Source organism: Balaenoptera borealis (assembly GCF_965194805.1).
Source record: "Balaenoptera borealis genome assembly, chromosome: 3".
NCBI lineage: Eukaryota > Metazoa > Chordata > Mammalia > Artiodactyla > Balaenopteridae > Balaenoptera > Balaenoptera borealis.
The window spans coordinates 179,698,170-179,722,118 of NC_138866.1; the positions used below are offsets into that span (position 1 = coordinate 179,698,170).

Consider the following 23,949-nt stretch of genomic DNA (forward strand, 5'->3'; position numbering starts at 1 on the left):
ACAAAATACTACTAATATGCTGTATTTACATTACAATTCTACTGTTGTTCACTTAGGATATTTCCAATCTGGGGGCCAATAAATACAAGTCTTTGTCTGACAGTTTAAATTTCTCTTAGGAAAGATTCCTATAAAGGGAATGAATGAAAGAGCATGATCTTTCATGGCTCTGGATACATGTTATTAAACTTCTTACCAGAAAGTTTATACCAATTTATTCTCCCACCAACAGTTGATGGAAATATTTTATGACTGCTATTATTTTAAAAACTGGGGCTAATAGTGAAAATTTGTTTTCTTTTTGTAATTGTCTTAATTTGTTACTTTGGGGTTGAAGTTTCTTTCATGTTTATTGGGCATTTCTTTTTCTCCTCTTGCAACTTTTCTGCTGAGGTCTTTGCCCATTTCCCCACTGAGGTACTTATACATCCTGTTGGGTACCCTTTATCTGCCTTATTTCATCAGATACATATCTCCAAACTAAAATAATAAACCTCTCTGCCATATCTCTTCAACTGGGAAAAATAATGTTAATCCAAAAAGATTGGCTTCCTCATGACTCAGGCCACGACATTTTCTTTCAATCCCCAAATGTCCACATTAAATGCTTTGTTCCAGTTACCCTTGGGATGAGCTGCCCATTATAAAGAAATGGAAGATGTCTGATCATGCACTTCCTTTATTACTCTCTTGGAGACCACACGCGTGTGCGTGTGTGTGCTTGTGTGTGTCTGTATGTCAATGCGTCATCTGGATTCAGTAAATTCCAAACTGACCAGATTATTTTTATTTACTGAAATGTTATGATAGGAAATACTGTTTGAAGCAGGTTGATCTGAGCCTGGAAAACTTCTTAATCAAATTCTACAAAGCCCCTCCATGAAGCCTTCCCCGATCCCGGTAGCCGGTCATAGATTAGTTTTCCTTTGAAACCCCTCAGCTTTTCATTTGTGCTTCTTTGTGGAAAGGGTCACATTCTGGTGGTAGGCATGTGTGTCTCTCTCCCCTACTGATTACGAGTTTCCTTAGAGCCCAGACTACCTCTTACATCCCCTCACAGCCTAGCACAGGGCTTTGTCCAGGGCGGGTTCCCAGTAGAGCTTCAGTGAAGGAAGACAGCCATCTCTCCGACAGCTGCACTGATTTTCATGGCACTTCGTCTGCATTGTTACTTTAACGCTGCACAGTTAGATACATGTTAGGGTCTTACAGCCCTAAACGTCAGCATGCTCTTTTCAGGCAGCAAAAGGTCTGCATCCTTTGTGGCCACTCTGCAGAAGGGCCTTGTTCAAGGTCATAATCAAAATCGCAGATTTCTAAATTTGGCTCGTCTCCCTGAGTTCTCAAAACGGGCTGCGGATCAGCCGTCCGTTTCTGTGTGATGCGGGGAAGGTCAGCTGAGATTTAAAAAGAGAAACTCAGAAGTCCGTCATATCACTCACCCTTAAGTACTAAACTTAAGCATTTTATGCAGATGATAAAGATGAGGTTTAGTTTTCAGACCTGTCCCTTCAGCTTCCTTTTAATTTTTTAAACACTACTGCTTTGAATATGTCCATTTATTATCAAACTTCTAATACTGCAGATGGTTGACAGAAGACATAAGGAGGGAGCAAAAATGAGAGAAAGAATAAAGCCACATAAAAAGAAGAGGAAACGAAAAGGGCGCTCCACCTCCCACCTCCAGACCCACCAGCCACTGCAGGAGGTGGAGGTGGGGGAGGAGTCTATATGGTAATCTGCTTATTCCTAAACTACTGCTTCACTGCAGGGCATTTATTTCAGCCACAGAGTTTCTGTTAAACCTAGGGTATGAATTCCAATTCAAAACTAATTAGTACAAAAATAAACATACTGTTCTCAAGCCGAAGCATAATAAACAAGAAATCGCTCTACTGTTTTCCACTCCAAAAGGCTCATTCTAAACTTTGGATTGTGCTGCAGTGACCAAAACTTTAATTACTTCATCTTTATCCAACAAAACATGAGGTAAGGTTTCTCTAGAACTATAATTGCCTTAAGCCTCACGGATCTTCTGAAAAACTAGGTAGCAACATTTCGAGGAGCCATATTTTAGATTCCGTGCACGGCCATAAAGAGTATAGTGCTTTCGCCTCCCAGCTCAGCAAGGTTAAGAAACGTGACATTTTCACATGACTTGGAGGGGATGTTTTTTTCTTCCTTCCGGATGGAATTACTTCACTGAAGGAGAGCCCCTGATCCCAGTGGTTCTTAAATAACACACTGTGAATGGAATGGGGGTTGGGGGCAAAGGGAGTGGGTCTGGGGGGAACAGTGGTGAATAACAAGTAGTTTCTTTTTGCCTTTGGAGGGAAGAGAATGATACATTGAAATAAACATCAAATAGACATTGATGAAAATACTTAAATGTAATGTCAAATAAATTAGTGACTTAATTAGTGTAGAAAAATACCTCTCTAGAAGAAAAAATCCCATACCCCTAATTTTATGTCCTTCTAACGTTTACCCTTAATTAAATCAGGGGTTTTTGTTTATACTCACACAGATGGCTTAGGGTCACCTCAACAATTCATTCCTGCGTAAATTTACCACCCAAAAAGGAACAGTCATCTTTCAAAGTACACAAATACCGGTTACCATGGAAACCAGTGGGTGCCTCCTGCTCCTGATGCTGTTTTCAGAGCCGAATGTTAACCACAGGCCATCCCAGCTGTGACTCACTGGGGCTGCTGGCCAGCATGTGGCTCGGTCCCGCTAAGGGTACCATTGCCGGCTTTCAGAAAGCCCCAAGATTTACCCCATCTGAACAGTATTTGAGGCCTTGAGTCCATAGGAAGGAGACTAGCAGAAACTAAGAAGTGAAAGACTGAGATTCTTACTTTGAATATGAAGATCAAATTTGTATAACTGTGCTTAGAGGTTTGGGTTTTTTTTAATACTTGAAATGCTGTTTACATTTTCAAGTTGCCATTTAATGTACCTTCAGACGTGGATACGTGTACGTACAAAACCTGCTGTGTAGAATCTTTTCAGTTATCCTCTTCAGGAGAAGATTCGTTCAGGGTTTTTGTGTTTTAGATCTTCCACCCCCGCACCACCCTGAAACATCTCAACCACTCTTACGACACTCGAAGAGGAAGGAAATCTCTTGCAGAAGTCTCGCTTGCCAATTTCTACCTACTTCCTTTGCATGGGTTTGATAATTTGGTGCACGCATAGTTGATGAGACCATTAGAGATTTCTGACTACGGCTGCAGCATGAAATGATCCGTGGGCTCCTAAATAGTACGGACCCATGCACACAAAATGGAAGACAGAAAACCAAAGACATATCACTGACAGAGTGAGATTTTTGTAGGATTAAGGTTTTTGTAGGTACTTTACGAATCACTGGAACTCAAGTCTGGAGAAACCCAGGGTCAGCTAATGTGTAACCTGTTCCCTCAGCAAGAATCAACTTTATGAACTGCAATAACCCTCAGAACAGAAATGTGCTTTTCAAGGGCCTCTTTGCTGCTAAATGGTTTTATGATTTTGAAAATTTGTGACCCTAATGAATGAAATTATAACTAATTGTCTCCTATCTCAGTTTGGGATGTACAGATAGACTTCTTTTCGAAACCCACTTTAGAATCACAGTGAGTAACAACTAAAACTCAGCCCTTTCTATTTTAGATCAGCATCGAATTCACACTTTTTCTAACTACTGTTTTTCCTATTTACTTGAAATTTTTCTGGAAGAAAAACATTTTTATAGTGGAGGTTTAATCATAAGAAGAATTAAATATAGTCCATATAAAGAAATTAAATCGAGTTTCTTTGAGATGATATCATTAAAATATGGAGAAACTTCTGGAAAAAAATTTTGGTCCAGTTCCTATTACAAATCTTTAAAAACCCCAAAAGAACTTTATCCTTTAGAGTTTAATATGTAATTGAAATAATTCATCTGCCGTGAGGGAGAATTCTAGGTATTGTAGCGAATCCCTGATAGTTTGAGAGGAAAAATTCTGGTCAATGTAAAAGAAGAGAGTTAAATTTCTGGGAACTATACTCAGTGAGTTCACAGAGTGGCTTTTTGAAGTCAGTGTCACTAGTAGAAGATTATATTTCAACTGAGAGCAGGACAGTAATTTTACCGTAGGAACACACTAGAGTATATTCAATGTGGTCAGTGTCAGGCTCTAGATTCAAAGTCCAGTCGAGCTCTAAAATTTGCTTAGAATATAATCTTGTGAAAATTACTTAACCTCCATAAGCTAAGATTTCTTTGTAAACTTGGCATCTTAATGGTACTTATCTCATAGGGTTGTTGTGCTTAGCAAATGAGACAAACCAGGTAATAGGTTGAGGATGAGTCCTGGCATATGGAAAGTACCCCAGGTGTTATTGTAACTCTTGGTCAGAGGCAAAGGGAACCAACATTGTTTCTAAAGAAACCATACCAGAAACAGTTTTTTGAGAGAAAAAATATGATGGGTAGGTAGAAAGAACTTGCACTGACTCACGTGAAATATTTCTCAGAAACCGTCCCTGGCAGACCAGGCGGGGAAGCAGCAAATCAGTGAATCACTTGTGCGGAGACGGATGGCCGTCAGGGGCAGCGTGTTGCTATGACGACCTGGCTTTGTGTGTGGGGTGCAGAGCCCAGTGCAGATCATACAGTGGGGCAGACTGGCCATGGAGCGTGTGTCTGAGTGGAGGGAGATGGTGGATCATGGCAGGGCTGGTGGCGAAGAGGACACTGGGAAATCTGTCAGGGCTGCCCTGGTGAGCGGATCAGGGAGAGACCACTGGTGAGCAAAGTGGCTCTACCTGTGTTTTGTCCTGTTGCAGCCCCCTCTCCCCTTTCCGTCCGGCCAGCCTGAAGCTCTGGCTGCTTGGCCCCTGGAACTCCAGAGGAGTGGGAACCGGTGAATTCTTGGAGCACCTCTTCCGATTTTCCCCACCCAAAAAACAACTGTGCCAGGAACTATGGGAACCGCTTTATCAGAACAGCTGTTGAGAACATTGTTGTCCAATGTTTACAAACAAATCTCCTGGATAAACTTGGAACTTTCAGAGTTTACGTTAAATTTGAAGGGCTTTGAAATGTTCCTGTAACAACAGGAGAAATTGCCAAGCAAGATTCATCCAGTAGGGTAAAAGGCTCCCATTGTGGGTGATAAGAGCCTCAGGGGGTAAAAAAAGAGCCCCATTGTGGGAGGTAAATTAGGCAAATGTTTAAAAGAAAGCACATCAGCAGAGCATGGTAGGCTCCAGAGGGCTCCGTGATGGCCCTGGGAGGTGAACGCTCCCCGTGCGACACCGGGGCGCTGGCAGTGCCCTCGGATACAGAGGCACACATCTCCCCGGCCCGGGAAAAGCCGCACTGCCACGTGCTGCAGGCTGCAGCAGGAAGCACGAGGTACCATCTAAAAGGAAACAATGACCCAGTGCTGGGCTTTGCAGGAGACCAAGAAACACCACTGAAAGACCACATTCTGAGTTATTTTGTGTCACTCTGGATTAGAGGTCTGTCTCAAACACAGACCATATCGTCTCCTTTCCATGGGGTGGCTAGTCGCTGTGCCCTCTTAATAGCGCATTGATATTTATTTTTGCTTTCTACATATTACTTATTTTAGAAGCCACAAAGGCCGATTTGGGTTTGTTTGTTTAATCATTGTTTAATCACGGATGTATGCAAAGGTTTAACTACAAAGATGTTTTATCTCAGCATTGCTTATAATAGTGGAAATGTGCAAAGATTCTATGTGTTTTACAACAAGAATGGGTGGCTGTATTGTGATGGTGGAAGATTCGATGTTGCAAATGCTGTGGTGTAACAAGGAGATAAATAAAAAACAAGGAGAAACATTCGCAAGCTACTGTTACATGTAAAAAAGTCATTATAGAACAGTATGTACAAAATGATCCCCTTCAAATATTAAAATAAAATAAATATATAGGATGGAACTACAGGAAATAAGTACCACCAAATATTCTCAGTAATGATGTAATTTAGGTTATTTTAATTTTATCTAGGTTTTCCTGTATCTTGTAAAATGTCTGCAAAGACTGTACTCCTGTGTAATCAGGTAAGTTTATTTTTAAAGCACTGTCTCTGGGGACCTACTGACATAGCAATGTAGATGTGCCCTGGTAGTGTTTTTCCAGTGTCAGAATTCCATACCCTTTTAGGTTCTCAGATACCCAGCTGGTCTACTGAAAATATTATATTGTCTGTCTCCATAATCTTTTTTATGTGTCTCAAGATGATCCATGAAAATTAGCCCATTAAAATGTTATTATATGAGGTAAACTCCTCCAGCATTAATTCAAAACCATATTTTGTCCCCAATGCTTCCTTTTTAAATCATAACTAGGTTTTTATTATTAATTAGACTAATTCGTTATTAAAAAAGCATTCTTTCAGATGTTCAGGGACTAAAGAGCTCTCACAAACATAAGTTTTGATAGTCACTGATGGACCAATAAGTGCCTAATTCCCTCCCTAGTGGGAAGTGAAATGCTTTGAAAGCCAAGCATATTCTCCCTCGTATGTACATGAACATTTAATTCCATGAACCACAGCCTTCCCTCTGCCAACTCTACCGCTACTGTGAAGCACTCAACATTTAAAAAAAATTACTCTGCCTCTTAAAAGCCTAACCATCTGCTACAGATGGACTCAGAAACAGGGAGGGACCTATATAGCACAGCATGAAATCCTAGAACCTGGAGCTGGAAGGACCGAAAGCCCTGCCATGCAGACTCTTCCCCAATTGAGGGAGGGCGGGAGAAGAAAGCCTGTTCAATACATAAGTACGTGTAAGAACTGAGGGGTCAAGATGTCATTTTTGAAAAAATTCTGAAATGTTGCAGGTGGAAATTGTTCCCATTGTAAAAAATAGTCATCAGTGTAATTAACTGAAATCCACAACAATGACCACTAAGTTTTGAATCTAGCCTTCTGCTTCATGCCGTGTGTCTGTTGGATGGTGGAAGAGACCTTGCATGCACTCGATGCCTGTGGTCTGAGAAGCAGAGCTAGGTGAGGACCACCAGGAAAGGAAGTGTGGATACAGCAATTTCAAGTTTTGAGCATCAAATGGAATTTTCACTGGCTTGCGGGTAGTGTGGAAATTATTGGTAGGTCTGATTATTATTTATCCTGATCCTGTCCTTCATGTTTGAGAGGATACTGAGAGGGGAAACACACAGTTTCTTTTGAATCTGAGAGCAAAGGCTCTCTTTTGAAGGCTGCTGTATTTGCCTCCTTAACTGCAGCAAATTAATGCAATCACATGAAAATTCTTCATTGTGAGGGACGGTGACAGATGATCAGCATTTTCCTTTGAGGAAAGGGATTTTGATCACACTGAAATAAACATCTCTCCTTTTAATTTTTGGTAATTAAAAAAACTCACATTTTACTTGGGCATTTTACTTGGGAGTCTTAAAATTCTTCTAAAATGCTTCTTGTTGCACTTAATGACACTACGAAGTATTTGGCTTAATTAACCAATGGATACGCTTCATTCTAAACTCCTTTTTTGAATCATGATTCTGCTTCGTCCAGTGCTAGATTCATATCCGGTACAGAGTCTTCAGCTGAATTGTTTGGCACACTGCTTTCACTTTTTATGTGTGGTTTTGAACAGCGGTTGTCCCTAGAATTGAAATAGCTTATCTCTGAATTCTAAGCAAAATGCCAGGCATCCTAGAAGCAAACTTCCTCTGACAGACAGTTCCAGGAAACATGACTCATCTGCCCAGGAAGTGTGCCACGGAAGCGCCATGATAACAGAGTCAGGGCAGATCCATCGCTGCTAAGACATCAGATCTCCTCTGCTTCTCTGCATTTCTCCAGCCAGCAAACGGGATTTTAACTACTCCACTCTTCGATTCAGATACCCAGGCCCTGTGGCTTTTGGAGGAAATCCGCGAGGCCAGGGAAAGGGAGCCCTGCTTTCAACAGGTGGGGCCAATCTACACTAATCACGCTGGGAAGGCTGCTTTGGAAATCAAATAACCCATGAAATTGCGTTTATGTTTAAGAAAATAATAAATAACATTTATTAGCACTTACTCTGTGCTGAGTATCACTCTAAGCCCTTTCCATGTATTACCTAATTTAAAATTCCTAGGGGCTTCCCTGGTGGTGCACTGGTTAAGAATCCGCCTGCCAGTGCAGGGCACACGGGTTCGAGCCCTGGTCTGGGAAGATCCCACATGCCGCGGAGCAACTAAGCCCATGCACCACGACTACTGAGCCTGCGCTCTAGAGCCCACGAGCCACAACTACTGCGCCTGCACTCTAGAGCCCGTAAGCCACAACTAGGGAAGCATGCTGAGCCCACGTGCCACAACTACTGAAGCCTGCACACCTAGAGCCTGGGATCCGCAACAAGAGAAGCCACCGCAATGAGAAGCACGCGCACCGCAACAAAGAGTAGCCCCCGCTCGCTGCAACTAGAGAAAGCCTGCGCGCAGCAACGAAGACCCAACCCAGCCAAAAATATAAATAAATTTATTTTTAAAAATAATAAAATAAAATTCCTAGCAGCTCTATAATGCAGATAACATTTTTATCCCCATTTTAGAATTCTGGAAACAGGTATAGAGAGGTAATTCAACATTTTGAAAGGCATCAACAACTCGAGAAGAATTGTTCTTGTTTCCTTCATTGGTAATTATTTAAAAAAAAAAAAAGAATTGTTAAATTCAAAAATACAGCAAAGTCCTTATTCTCTGTGATAACAGAGAGTGACAAAAATAATTTCTTAAGTAACAGTGATAACACCCAAAACTCCTGTTATTCAATGGAATCAACAGTTTCTTCATTATATTTCTTAATAGAGCTTAGAATAAAATAAATGGACAAAAATGTTGGCTTTATCATTTATATTTACCCTTTGTGAGAATTGTGCAGGCTGTAGACAGAAAGCAAGAGGAAGATTAAATGTCTTGAGAAATGAACCGTTATTTATATCTCAGCCTAAAGAAATGAATGCTCTCTATTTAGGAATTTCTTTATACCTGACTAAGGTGCTGGGGCAAATAATGACATTATGTAAGTGTTTACTATGTGCCAGTCTCTTTATATATAAAAACTCTTTTGTGCTGACTATCCCATTTTACAGATGGGGAAAGTGGGCCACTTAGAAGCTAAATAACTTGCTCAACATTTCCTGGCTAGTTAGCGGCGAAGTCCGGGTTTAAACCCAGGCTACCTGGCTCCAGAGTCTACATTATACGAAACTAAACCGGTGCCGAGACCACTGAGCAAGATTTCATCTTCTATTGTGGAGCCTGAGTGCCTGCAAGACGTCCTCTAGTGAGTGAGCAAGATGAGCTACTAAATCTTAGTTTATTATTAGCATCCACAACAGTCTGCAGATAGAAGAGAGCTGGCCTGAGCAGTTCTAATTCCAGGGAACTCCCCAAGAACAACAGAAAGATCGGTGTCTGGAGCCACTTCCAAATGTGGTTTATCTTTAAACCAGAAAGTTGGGAAACTGAGGTCATTGTTTGTGAGATGTGTACAGAATCAGCTGTGTCTTCATGAGACCAGCGGTGATGCAAACACAGACGTCTGTGGACACTTCGCTTATTAGAGAGGATGCAAAGTCTTTAAAAGCATAAAAGAAGTCAAAGTCCTCCCAAGAGCTGAATGGTGGAGGAAGGACACTTGGAAGAGAAAGAGAACAGACTCTGAACTTTTGGAGCCAAACAGACCCAGGCTGTGCCTGGGAGAGGAAGTCAGACCTCAGGAGGGAGGGACGGCCACTCATAACCGACGAGTCATGAGGAAGGGAGACGACTTGTCCAAGAGATGCAGAAACAACGTCCTGACAGGTAGGAGGAAGAATCTGAATGGTCAAGAGGGAGTCATCCTCTCTGTGGGATGAGCATGGGGGAGGAATAATAAACATTTCTGGAGTACTCATACTTGCCAGCCGTGCAGATCGCTTTATTTGATCTTATAACAACTTCGTGAGTAGCTGTAAGTATTTTTGCCATTTAATACATGAGGAAGCCGAGGAAGCCAGAGGTTAAATTCTGTGCCCAAGGTCACAGCTATTGAGGAAGAGCAAAGCTTTCCACCCAAGTGGACTTCAGAGCCTGCCGGTTAGAGAGACCTGGGTCCATCACCTCCTGGCAGTGTGATCTTAGAGTGAGTATTGTTGCTTACCTGAGGCCCAGGTCTCCTGTCTGTAAATGACCACAAAACTACCCAATTGCTAAATTACCCTGAAGATAAGCAATAATTATCTATCAAGGTGTCTATAAGAGTGGCTGGCACATGGTAGACATTGATTACTGTAATTCTTTTTGCTTAAATTTTTATTGGATTTTCTTAAATTTTTCTTAAATTTTTATTTTATTGGAGTATAGTTGATTTAAAATGTGTTATGATTACTGTAATTCTCAAAAGAGACGTTTGAGATGTGAAGGAGACTCTTCTTCTAATCTCTCATGAACTTGAACATTTTGCTTCTTTGTATGAGAATGGAACAAAATGGGAACAAAATTTTGGAAAACATCTCTAGAATAATGTTTCCCTAAGAATGTTCTGTGGATTACAAATGTCCAATAGGTGTTAGAATTCTGGGCAAAGACGGAATCCATCTGGAATGTTGCCTTTCGTGTCCCCCTGAGTGTCTCCGCCCTGAGGGAGTCCCCTCTGCCTCTGCTGGTTGTTGCTCTGCATGCAATTCTATTAGGCTGTATCCTGATGTCTTTCTTTTCGCCGTGTTACCACGCCCACCCCATCCGGTGTTCGTCCAGTTCGGTTGATTCTACCCCCCAGGTGCTCTCAAACCCTCTGTCACTGACACGTTCTCCCTCCACAGCCGTGTGAAGGACTGGCCATCTCGCACCTGGCCTGCAGCAATCCTCTCTCTGAATCCCCAAAGTCCCTCTTACGCCTCCCGTTTACTCTCGAAGCCAGACGGTGGCAAAGTGCCCACCCAGCACGCTGTCTCTGCTCACACTCGTGCAAGATCTCGTGCTGCCCCAAGCGGTCACTGGAACCCTGCACCTGCGCACAGGGCTCTAAGCTGCAGGTCCCTGCCCACCTGGGAGCCTCACCCTTGGCCTCAGACACGCTGTGTCCTTTCGGTTCTGACAGATGTTCTCCTCGACCCGACTCGAGCCAAGCTCCTCTGAGCCTTCCTTTCAACCAAGCCTCAGCCTTGGCCTACAGAGAATGCAGAGTCTCAGCACAAAGGATTTCATCCACTTATTCTCCCCAAATTAAAGGACCTAAACAAACACGAACGTAGTTTCTAACGGCTCAAGGTCACATCCCCAGGATGACCCCAGCCCCCCTCAACATGCCTGCCTGAGAAAGCTCAAGGACGCCTAAAGGATTTACTGTTTGTTCCAGCCAACACCTGAGGATAGGCCCCTGACCACCCTTTCTTGGAGCACATACTAAAAAGGGCTTCAAATTGTGAATCCTTCTCCTGTCCTTTTGAGATGTATTATATATGTATCTCCTACAACTCAGAGTGTCTTTCTCAAGGATCTAAACTCCATTCCTTTGAAATGAAACCATTAGGAAGGACAGGCCCCTTGCCTCCCAGTCTCTGTGAGAGGATTGAATCCTTACCTCCATCACTGCCAGATACAGACACAAAGGCCTAACCACACTCATAGTGACCAACGCTCGCTAGTTTTTCACATCCCTGGCTCTGCTCGAGGCCCCGCTGGTCCCCTCCCAGCTCCCTGATTCTCCCTTTAAAAGACCCGGTCATCTCTGTACAAATTGAAGTTCAGTTCAGTTCATGCCGGACCTGCTTCCCTGTTGCAGGAGCATAACGCTGATTAAAATATGTTCTTTCCACTTTAACCAGTGTCTGGTTTTGTTTACCTTAGACAGTTCCTCAAACACAACTTCCCTTAGTGAAACCTACAGGTCCCGGACACCTTGCTCGGTTACCCTTCCCCAGGGATGCCTCCTCTGAGCCACGGATGAGCCGGGTCCTCTTGCTTCGTGTCTCTGGAGCCCCCGATAATATCCCCTGATAGCACTTCACACAGCTTGTGACTAACTTTGTACTGTGTGATCAATTGAGATCTGTCTCCTCCATGAAAACAAGGAAAACTGATGCTAGAACGGTTTTATTTCCGCGGCCTATGCGTCTAAATTATACTTGAATGACTGAATGAGTGGATAAATGAATGAATGATGCATACGTAGGATGGTAATAGCCTGAGGAAGTACTACACAGCAAAAACAGAACAAAGACAACTGGCCCTGTTACATTGTGTTTGATTCAGCATTTCCCAAATGTATTAGAATTTAGGTCTCTTTGTTTGTAAAACATCTGTCAACACGTGTGGCAGAGAGAGCTAAGTGGTTTCCCCAGATCAACTTCCCCTTTGTCTGGCTTCCTGAATCACTATGTGGAAAGCAAAGGAATACCTGCATTGGTCTCTTAACATGATTGAGAAATAAACTTGTATTGTACTAAGCATCTAAGAATTGCCAAGTTCTCCATAAAACAGCTAGTATTCCTTAACTGATTACAATAGCTTGTGGGTCTGATGTTGCACAGTTGCAGTTATGGCAAATGCTGCTCAGGCTGCAGACTTAGCCACATGGATATAGGACTGGAAGACTGAGGGACATTAGTCATGTTTTCATCCATTTTTTTCATTAGCAGCGGCTTATTTAGTCACTGAAAGGAGGACATGGAAGTGCAATAAGCAATGATATAAACATCTGGTGAACAGAATGACATCAGAAAGAGGAGTTGGCAAGAGATGAAGTGAATCTCACAAAGACTAGAGGGAAATGCATTTGACAGAAGTCACTGACATAACCGAGGGGACTTGAAACGGACATAAGTGGAAAGGGGAAGGCATCAGAAAGATGTGAAAGGATGTCATGCAAGATGATAGTGGCAAAGGTGCCAAACAAAGAGAGTGGAGGAGGAAGTTTAGAATCAGAATTCACACACTGTAAAGTGAATCTGACATTTTTATGTAATGAGATAAACATAACAGTATCACCAGGCCTTGGTGAGTCAAAGCATATAATTCAGCTGTAGCAATGGAAAAGGAACACCTACTGAAAAAGAAACACGTAATAGCACTCGAAGGTATCTGTTAAGAAGATACCTATTAAAATACTTACAGTTTCCCAGGAGAGAGCTTTGAAGTGAGGATAAAATGTGCTGTCACGATGGACATGAACGACAGACAGCGGCCTCAGCTCCTGGACTAAGGCTTCGGTGGGGTTTGCTCTGTTGGGATTCCTGGGGATTTTGACTGAGTGGGGCTGGGGTGGGGTGTGCGAATACACTTTTCTAACAAGATCTCCAGATGATTCTCCAACGCAGCCAGTTATGGGGATTTTATCCTCCACCATCAGCTTCTCCCTCAGCAGAAGCTTTAATTTTTTTTTTTTTTTTTTTGCAATGGAAGCATATCAACACTAGTGGAGCAAAAAGACACACAGGAATGGCAACGGGAAGATGTCCTTCCAGACACCTCTCAGGTGTCTTGTTCTTAAAAAAAGCATAGCATTTGCTGAATTCTTTATATGCTGTCCTCTGTCAGAAAGTAAAGAGTGAAGAGAAGTGCTCTCATGGACGAATCCTGACCAGCAGAGAAGTGGTTGTTACTGTAGAAGTGACCAAAACGTTAGGAGAGAGTGATCAACTTCCCTAGAGCCTGTGATAATGGGACACATCAGTCATGAGCCTGAGGTTTGAGAGAGTGAGACTTTGCAAGGAGATATGAGCCCAGGGACCAAAAACAATTTAAAAATTTAAAAATAGGGACTTCCCTGGTGGCGCAGTGGTTGAGAATCCGCCTACCAATGCAATCCCTGGGCCAGGAAGATCCCACATGCTGCAGAGCAACTAAGCCCGTGTGCCACAACTACTGAGCCTGTGCTCTAGAGCCAGTGAGCCACAACTACTGAGCCCGTGCGCCACAACTACTGAAGCCTGCGCGCTCTAGGGCCCGTGTGTCGCAACTACTGAACCCGCGTGCTGCAGCTACTGAAGCCTGCATGCCTAGAGCCCGTGCTCCGCAACAAGAGAAGCCACCACAGTGAGAAGCCCGCATACTGCAACGAAGAGTAGCCCCCGCTCACCACAACTAGAGAAAGTCCACATGCATCAATGAAGACCCAACACAGCCAAAATCTTTTTAAAAATTTTAAAAAAGAACAAAGAAAAACAATAGATAAAGGAAAGGAAATTCAAGAAAAATGACAAATTCTTAAAAAATTAAACTCTGTCCACAAAGTCAGGAATTTGGGGAGCAGTAAAAGGGAAAACCTCAGAAGAACTCAATCTAAGAAAAAAACCCATGGGGCTACCCAAGACCCTTCTGACCATTTTATGAGCACACATACAAATTAGCTAAACTTTGGGATATGGTGCAATTAGAAAAAAATGTCTATTTTTTAAAGCTATGACTGGGCAAAAGAAAGATGAAAATGTGAGTTGGACCAGTGCTTACAGAAGATAGTGTAATGTGGTGAAGATGAAGTAGAAAGATGCCTTGTATGATTTTGAAACTGGAAGAAGAAACACTGAAATCCAATTTAGAATATAAGACAGTCAATTCCTTTAAATGAATTTTTCCAGGTTTAAGTGCATTACATCCTATTGAACAGAGAGGTCATTGCAGAACTAATTTTGCAATCTTGCTCGCTTCATGGGTAATTCACAACAACACTTTAGGGGAATTCCCCGGTGGTCCAGTGGTTAGGACGCTGCACTTTCACTGCCGAGGGCCCGGTTCAATCCCTAGTTGGAGAACTAAGATCCCACAAGCCGCAGGGCGCAGCCAAAAGAAGAACGAAACAATGCTTTAGCATGCCGGCAGAATCCTCATCCCTGCTGGAAGGTTCTGCCTCTTCCCATAGACTTGAACTGTCAGCAAGGCAGGCCAGAGGGCTGGACCTCGCTGCTTCTGGTCGGAGCTGGTCATGCCGCCTAGAGGGGCGCTCATCCAGAGGCAGGCTAGATCCATGCCTTGTCGTCAAACTGAAAAAGATAAGCCACCCACCCTTGTAACTTGTCAAGGGAAAGTCTAGTTGGTTGTGAGCACCTGAGGTCCATGGTCACGCAGTGTCATGGCTGGGGTAGCCTTATTTAAGCTAAAACTGTGAGGCTGCAGAAACTCAGAGGAAGCCTTGGGGACGAAAGATAGAAATGGACTATACATACGCAGGGAGAAGCAACAGAGCCAGAAGAAAGGAGGAAGAAAGGAGGTGCTGCTGAGCCCCCTTGGTTCCCGCCCTCTCCCGGCTTTTCAGTTGATCCCGTGTGTCATGAGGATTCTCCCTTTCTTAGAGGAACAGCTCTTGCCCAAACGCTAATCTTTTCTCCATGGGTTAGTTTGAGTGTGTACCTGCAGCCAAGAGTATAAGGCAGAACAGGAGGACTGCCAGAGGTCTGAAGGGAAAATGTTTCAACTTCCAAAATGTGGGAAAGATTTATTCTGGAATCTCACAGATGAGTAAGATTGATGGTGATTTTGGGAAAAATTCTAAATTGGACACTGAACATCAGTTGTCAGTATGTAGCAAAGATAGAGCAAATGACCAGTGCTTCCCTATGAAAATGTCATGCTAAATAACATGAATTCCTCTTGGGGACAGTGTCACTCGAGGGGTCAACCTGAGGGTTCCATGGAAACTCCCTCTCGTCACCTCTGAGAGTGACAATTATGGAAGAGAACACGCATGGAGTATCTGTGGTGTCACGGCTCAGAGCATCAGTCCAGAGCCACAGAGCTTGGTGGAAGGCCTGGCTTTGCTACTATGACCTTTGTGACTACAGACAACCCGGCTTTGTCTCAATTTCCTCACCTGTCAAATGGGAAAATGATATTTCCTACATCACGCGGTGGCTGCGAGAATTACCTAGCAAATAATGTGTTCACTAAATACCAGCTATTATTATTACCAAGTTGTTTGAATAGTGCTATCCCCAAAATGTTCAATAACAGATGCATTTTAATCCAAGAAACCCATCATTTTAGAGTATTTGAAACAGGTAGCATCTTTTTGATATTTTTATCAATTATTTTTGGAGAAGTCATAGGCCAATGGCCAATGAGTTTATATGCAAATGAATAATGCTCTAAAGACCAGAGAATCAGGATTTAGAGGAATCATGATGAGATGGAATTCTAAGGCAAAATAGTGAAATATAACTTAATAGAAATAATATCCTATGTTTGGCTATGAAGCCATTGCCGTTCACGTAAAAGTGACCTGGAGATTACAGGTGTTTAATATCATCCAACATTATGACTTGGTTAACAACAAACCTACAATACCAGAGCACAAGAACCAGATAATATGGTCCAACGCCAGGTTAGTCGGAGTGTTGAATCCAATCCAGTGCCACATTTTAAGAGACACTGACATACAAGAGAACACGAAGAGGAGGGTATCCCATGAGAGCTGATCTTTCTGGACTTCTTGGGAGCATCTCTCCTTGTCACCTTGTGTCACAGTCTCTCCCCTCAGCTTCCATGACACAACAACCTCGTAGTTTTCCTCTTTCCTCTTCTCCCCACCCACATGCTCCCAGTTGACCTAACACAGGCTCTGGATTTCCTGTACCTCTCTGTGCTGATTTCTCCCAAATCCATCACTTTTGTTTGTATATTCAATACCAATTAAAAATCTCTTCTTCCACACAGAGCCTCAGACTCAAAAATGAAAAAGTGAAATCAAGTTATAAAATACAAAAAAAATCCTTAAGGTTGACTTTCCCAAATGGCATGGGCAATATGGTCTTACTCCTTTAAGCAAATGACCCTTCCTCCCACTGAGTATTTTATTTCCAAATCTGAATCATTTCATTTTGCCCAGAGGACAAAGTAATAAAGGATGGATTCGCTTCCCGGTGGGATCTTTACCAACCCACACCTCTGAGCAAGGCTGGGCACAGTGTCCAACCAGCACCTAATCAAGTCCTTTCATAGTTTCAATTCTGTTAATTCAAAATAACTCAATTCTGGCTGCAGAAATAGCTACTCACTTTGGTCTTGGCTAAGTCACTTGAAAAAACCCTTGAACTAGAAGTTATTAAAATAATGGAAACTAGAGTTCGTGTTTGTGGCTTTTCTCTCCTTAAGTGGTTATTTGTGCTTTTAAGATTTCCATCATAAGCCAGCCATTGTAGCGATTGCTCTGGTCTTGCCCCTTGGCTTACAGAAATGGAAAACATCTCCCCTCTCTGGCAACAGCGTCATTCTTTGGAAGGCTTTGCTGAACTTCTGGTTCTCATTCTGTGTTTTTGCTGCTTTCACCATCAGTGTTGCATAACATACACATCATCTGTGGACGGCCTCTGATTAGTGGCTCGGCCACTGTTGGAACAAGTATTTTTCATTTGACAGTTTTCGAGCACTTCCAAAAATTATCTGATGGGCCTTTTTGTTACCATTCCACCCTCAAGTAAGTCCAAAGAGCTGGAGTCCGGTCCCTGGAAAGGTTTCAGCTCAGTTCCTCCCCACTCTTTCTGCCAAAGCCTCCTTTAAAACCCGGTTCAAAAGCTTCCTCCCCTCCCTGTTCTCTCCACTGTGCTTTATCAAATAAGGCACCCAGCAGATTGTTAAATGTGCAACACTCTTCACGCCCACGAATTGTATTTTGGGTTGTGCTTGAAGTGGTTGAATTGCAGTGAATGTGTAGAGATTATACAAAAAGGCCAGTTTGGAATTCAGTTCTTTCTCATTAATTAATAGCTCTCCTTAAGCTGAAGCTAAAATATGACTGCGATATTCAGTTTAACCTGAACTTACTGAACCCCTGTAAGATCCCAACTCTGTAATCAGTGCCTGGGTTACAAAGTTAATCAGAGACAGCTCACAGCTTCAGAAAGCTCATGGTCCAGTAGGGCATGTGGACACAGTCACAGAAGTACACACATGATATGAGAGACGGCTGGGTTTGTGGTATGAACACGTGGCTTTGAAAGCAACCTGTGCCTTTTTTTTCCTAAAGAATGAACAGTGTCTCACCACGTGAAGAAAAGAAAAAGGTGACCACTCCAGGTAAAGGAATGAGACAAACATGCCACTGTTAAGCTTGTGAAGACCACCTGAGCACTAGATCAAGGAAAGGAGGCTTTAAAACCACTGTCAGTTTCATGCTTGTTTTATGTTTGTTTTATGTTGTCTCATATTTTCTTTGAATACCAGTAAATATAACTTTCTGATGGGTAAACACTATGCTTACTATTTCTATAATACTGAGCTTTTCTAAATGTAAAGCAAGATTTTTTTTTTTTACCCAAAAAAGTATCCTTCAAAAACAAGGGAATCCATATATTCAGCACCTCACAAAGTCTCTCAAAGTATGGGAAGCTTTCTTTTCTTTGTTTTGAACAACAAAAGTACAGTTTGGAAAAAATATGTCAATCTCAAATGACCTCGATCAACGCTAGTTTGTTTTAAACAACTGGTAAAAAAAAGAGGGTTAAGAAACTTTTACAAATCTAATGGTTTTTTTCCTGGGAATATGCCCTCAAAGTTACATGTGCTGAACATTGGAAGTCTTTGCAAGCAAGACTTCCAAAAATCACTGACCATCTTAAAGAGAAAGACACTAAACAACTGTGTTGTGGATAGATGGGATGAGGGGAAATGTCCTAACGTTATCAGAGCGGGTACTGGTCTCTTCAGAAAAGAGTTCTAGTGAAAACATCATACGTGGATTCAGAAGTATTATATATTAGCAATGTAGATGGAGATAAAAGATGATGTGTTAGAGGACTCAGAAAGTGATTTTATTAATGATGAGAACTAGATGCCAAAATATATGTAAATAGCCTGAGTAAAATTGTTTCATGAAGTGTGAAAGTGGAAACTAATATTCTAAACTAATATAATAGTTTATAAAATATATAATTTTATATATGAATGTATAACTACATTTGTAAAGTAAAGTAAGTAGCTGCCTACCTTTTCAATCTATATCTCTACAAAGTTGCATATGCAAGTTAGCAAAAAAGCTTTGGTAAATAAAATATTTTATCATAAAAGTAGCAGATTACCTCATATTTTGGGTTACCTAATTCTCAAGCAACTTTTATCACATAGCATTGTATATGGAAAGTTCAATAAATGTTATTGGTGGTCATTATTGTAACAAATAGAAACTTTCATTTTACAAAAAGAAAAATTAACTGAAATGAACTTAAGTTTAAAAATAAAAAACAAGAATCAAAATCATGATTCCCAGTATCAGACAAATTAGGTGTTAAATAAAGCCATGATACTTAAACACTCTCTGATTTCTTGTTTACAGAGAACAAACATAAAAACAACCAACAAAAACCAGAAGCTATTCTTCTACTTCTGCATTATTTAAGTAATATGAGATTACTCAGTCCAGAAGTTACACTGAAACCTAAAAACATAGTTATTTGTGAATATAATTTAGTAGATTAAATGTCCTTACTGTCAAGATGATGCAGTGAAAGAGACATGAAAGATACCTGTTCAAATACCATGGGTAGCTGGCATACTACAGACATGTGGGGCAGAGTGAGAGATTCGGTCCTACAAAGCATGATGACTTTTATCTTGGCTCGCTAACTTGGGCTGAAAATGCAGTGATTTATTTAGCTTCAGAACACATACCTCTACGTAGTCGGTGGAGCAGCTTGTGTGATGTTCCAATTCAAAGGCTAAAAACGTATAATTCACAGTGTTTCCAGTTGTTGCCTGGATGGTCCAGTTGCAATGCTGATTGACAGAATAGGGATTTGGATAATGTATACTCTCTAAGATGCCATAGGTCCGATTCACAATCACCACGTTCTCACACGCTGGAAAAAATAACAATGATTGTTAAGAACCACAGTCATATATGTCATAATTGCTCCAAGATGTGTGTGAGATTTTCCTTTAGGAAAACAGTTAGGTTAAAAAGAAACCTATGGGGCTTCCCTGGTGGTGCAGTGGTTAAGAATCCGCCTGCCAATGCAGGGGACATGGGTTCAAGCCCTGGCCCGGGAAGATCCCACATGCTGCGGAGCAACTAAGCCCGTGCACCACGACTACTGAGCCTGCGCTCTAGAGCCCGCGAGCCACAACTCCTGAGCCCATGCGCCTAGAGCCCGTGCTGCACAACAAGAGAAGCCACTGCAATAAGAAGCCTGCACGCCACAACGAAGAGTAGCCCCCGCTCACCGCAACTAGAGAAAGCCCGCGCACAGCAATGGAGACCCAACACAGTCAAAAATGAAAATAAAAAATAAATAAATTTATAAAAAAAAGAAACCTATATGTATGTGAGTGTGTGTATATATACAGACACACACACACATACATGCATATATACACATGTAGTTGGTGCAGCATCTTTATAGGGAAACGGTTTCCATTTAGAACAAATGTGAAATAATACTTAAGTGAATTCATAAACCTTGAAGTGTCATGAAAATTGCCTGTGTTAAAATAGGCATCAAACTCCTGTTGAATTGGTGCAGAGCAGAATAGCTTAGCACGACTCAGACATCAGTCTAATTCATTTGTTTAGAAAAGTGTATTAAACATTCCATGCTTCTGTTTTTCTAACTTTAGCATTTGGAAGGGACAGAAATCTTGGCCTTTAAATTCAACAGTTTAAAAACACAAAGTCCTATGTGAGGGCTAAAAATGAATAACAACACGGCTTTGTTGAACATTCAAAAGTCAGCATGAAATTCATAATAAAGACTCTGTTATTCCTCCAGTTAGTCATCAGGAAGTATCAAATGAACAGAAGCAATGTAAAGGATTTGAAGAAGAAATAAAAACATTAAATTCTGAAAAAAGTCTTCAAGCCAGTGGTGGCATTTCCTTCAGCTGAATTTTCAACAAAACCATGCTAGGCACTTCTAGGTACGGGGTAGTCCTGGGAGTCAGCGTCAAATTCCGTCAAACTTAACGGCTTGAATAAGGCCTGTGGAGGCCTCTTCTCGAGTCTTTTTCATATTGTATGATGTGCAATAAAAGAGAATGGGAAAATAAATACTACATCAAAAGCGTTGTCACTGAAAAATGTGGTTCATAGATGCGTTTCTACTACACCTGCTTCTCCACAGGTGGCTGGGACACCATTTGTAAGCTTTGGTATGGACAAGCCTACATTTGTGGGTCTTCAAAATCTTCCTTTGCTGGAACAAGGGAATAAAACTCTTTCTTCTTAAAAATATTTAGGCCACATTTTTGCCCACCAAGGATTTCTAAAGAAGAATTTTGTTGTTTTGGATGCCTGCAAGAAGTTACATCTATTAGGCAGGTAGGTACCATGGGCCTCAATGACTACACAACAGGGCAGGGGAAAATATATTCCATTAAACCTTATAGATTGTCTCCCAGTGCTCAGACATTATACTATCTGCAAATCTCCAATTTCAAATAGCAGACTGCACAGAAAATCTCACCGGTTAGCTCCGATTCTACCGTTAGGGACCTATATCCATGTGCACTACGTTACTCCTTCAGTGTTCTGACATTATTAGAGAAAAACAAAATATCACAGGAATACAAAGAAAAGAAAGGGACCTTTAATAATCAACCTGACTATAATCAAGAAACAAATTATCACAGCAATAATAATATTAGAGAATGATTATATGCTCAGCCAAACAGGTACATCCCTTGATGAAATTGGGGAGAGATTTTCATATACTAACGATGAATTTCTGAAGAACAAGGCCATATATCATTAAAACTCAATATTCAAAACCTACCTAGAATGTAGCCTAACTCCCAGAAGTAAGTGAATGTGAGCCTTCAAATTCACACATTTCAAGGTTAAATATTAATACTCTTTCAACTAATCCAAAGGGTATAATCTGTGTATTCAGATTATGATCTTGTGATTTTCATTCCATTTTTAGGTAATTGTGCCAAAATTATTGATAAATTTAGCTTCGGTGGGGCAACGAACTCTACTTTTTAAAACACAAATAAAGTGTTTATTAAATAACATAAATTAAAGGAAAACTTATTTTCTTGAATTTTCATTTTGAAACTAAATTTAGGAAGTATTTAATTCTAGTGCTAGAAGGGAGATTTCCTGATCAACTAATGTAATCTTTCTTTATGAGCAAGTCATGTAACCCCAGAGAAAACAAGTGAACTTCCGAGGGACTTGGGGGCCAGGACAAACACCTGGGACCCTTGACTCTTTGTTCAATACTCCTTTAGTTCCACCATCTTGCCTCAAGGGAAAGCAGATTTTAAAACGGCATCTCTACAATGACCAGATTTTTCCACAGCAAAGAATGTGCCTACTTCACATATGATTCATAAGCACAGTCTCCCTTAATAAAATTTAAGTACCTTTTGAAATAGAAGACAAAAACAATAGTGTTCGATACACTTCGGTACAATGGAATAATGTCTAATTAGAAGATTGTAATGTTTAATCCAAATGAAAACCCATTAGCTGTTAACCTGTTACACTGATCTTTAGCTGAATTGCAACTGTCTCAGCATATTCCCCTTCCAAGTTTCTGTAGCTTACCACGTGCTTTAGTTACACGACATTAAATTCAAGGCGTAAGCATTTCTCCCTCAAATAGAGTTAAAATTTTTTTCATAAGGAGGTAAGATTTCTTTCAGTTGCTCAAACTAATGGGTTACACTTATTTCAATTTGCTTCATTCATCCAGAGATTGAAGACCCACTATAGGCACCAAGCAATGGGCACACACACTTACTCTGGTGGTATTTAACCAGGAAGCCACCTCCTTGCTGACCTTCATCTGTCCTCAGTTCTAAAGACATGCTGTCTCCACTAGAACGGATGACAGGCGGTTTCTCATTCCCACAAAGCTGAGTAAGCAGATGAGAGCTGGTACTTGGCCCATCATATACCTTTAAGAAAACGTTTTAAATGTCAGATGATTACGGCTATAAACACTATCTAAAGGACACTGTATTTCTTAAGAAGTGGGGAAGAAATACAAATGATAAGACAAAAGAAGAGTCCTGAATCAAAATATCTTTTAAAATTATATTTAAATATCTATAAACTTGAGCCATGAACTCAGAACCCAGGTTGAAATGTAAAGATTGAAAATGAAGGATTATTACATGTTTTGGAGACCATAGCTATTAATCAGTAGTCTTCCTTGCTTTTTTAGTTCATAGTTTATAATTTATTGCACTTTAATACAGTTTTTATTTAGATGGTTTTTCAATGGACGAGGGTGACTTCCTGATACTGTAAAAAGTCCTATTTCGATGACTTCAATTATCTTCTCTAATTCACCCTCTAATACATCCTCTAGATTGTTAGTTTTCAGTGTATATATAGAAATTATGTAGATAATAATTATGATAAATCTCACAACCCCTTTCAGGAGATTTTAACCATATCTTAACAGTGGATATTCAATATATTGATATTTTAAGTACTTAGTGTACCAAGCCATTCCTTAATATATGCTATACTTAGAAGGCTATTTTCATCAAATTTTCTTTTAATTTTTTACTCTGTTTAAGTTTTTAACATGGATCTTTTGTTTAAATGTTCCCCTTTCCCGAATCTCAAAAATAAAAAATGATGCATTAAGGTGTGTTGGGCAAGATGGAAGCAGTGAAGGCTACAAGGGAAACTTTATACATACGGCCAGATAATCTGAAGTGCAGTTTGGATGATACTCCAAATGGAAGTCTTCAAATTCCAGTTCAAACGGACTGCCGTGGCTGGATTTCAACCACCAGCGGCACTGGGAGCCGTGGTGGTAGGGCATCGGGTAGTTGGGAGATGTGAACATGCCAGTGGGAGTGGTGAGATTGCCTCCACAACCTACGGGAGAGACATGGGATGACACACATCCTTTTGTTTCTGGTAAAACTGCATCTTCTTGTCTATATCAAACTACTGTCACTCCCCTTTAAACCAAGTTGCAAAACAAAACTGCACCACCAAAGAGTAGCTAGCCTATAACCCTAATTCACATCAATGTACTTTCCTTTTCCTAACCAAGA

At 41.1% G+C, this 23,949-nt stretch overlaps 1 protein-coding gene and 2 long non-coding RNA genes across 3 annotated transcripts in view; 2 read left to right on the top strand and 1 right to left on the bottom strand.

Annotated features, from left to right (window-relative positions):
- The window catches only part of CUBN (cubilin), a 283,798-nt gene that overhangs the window by 177,419 nt on the left and 82,430 nt on the right, over positions 1-23,949 (bottom strand). Inside the window, exons 27-29 of the mRNA XM_082385173.1 lie at positions 23,586-23,767; positions 22,674-22,830; positions 19,600-19,787 (exon numbers count right to left, since the gene is read on the bottom strand). Of these exons, the coding sequence (XP_082241299.1) occupies positions 19,600-19,787; positions 22,674-22,830; positions 23,586-23,767 (527 nt within the window). The remainder of the gene's footprint in view (positions 1-19,599; positions 19,788-22,673; positions 22,831-23,585; positions 23,768-23,949) is intronic.
- On the top strand, positions 254-8,889 carry LOC309625714. The gene is made up of 3 exons (XR_014242696.1): positions 254-4,778; positions 6,010-6,062; positions 6,934-8,889. It is a non-coding gene; the product is annotated as an uncharacterized lncRNA (long non-coding RNA).
- Positions 8,902-18,350, top strand: LOC309625727. The gene is made up of 2 exons (XR_014242710.1): positions 8,902-9,825; positions 17,960-18,350. It is a non-coding gene; the product is annotated as an uncharacterized lncRNA (long non-coding RNA).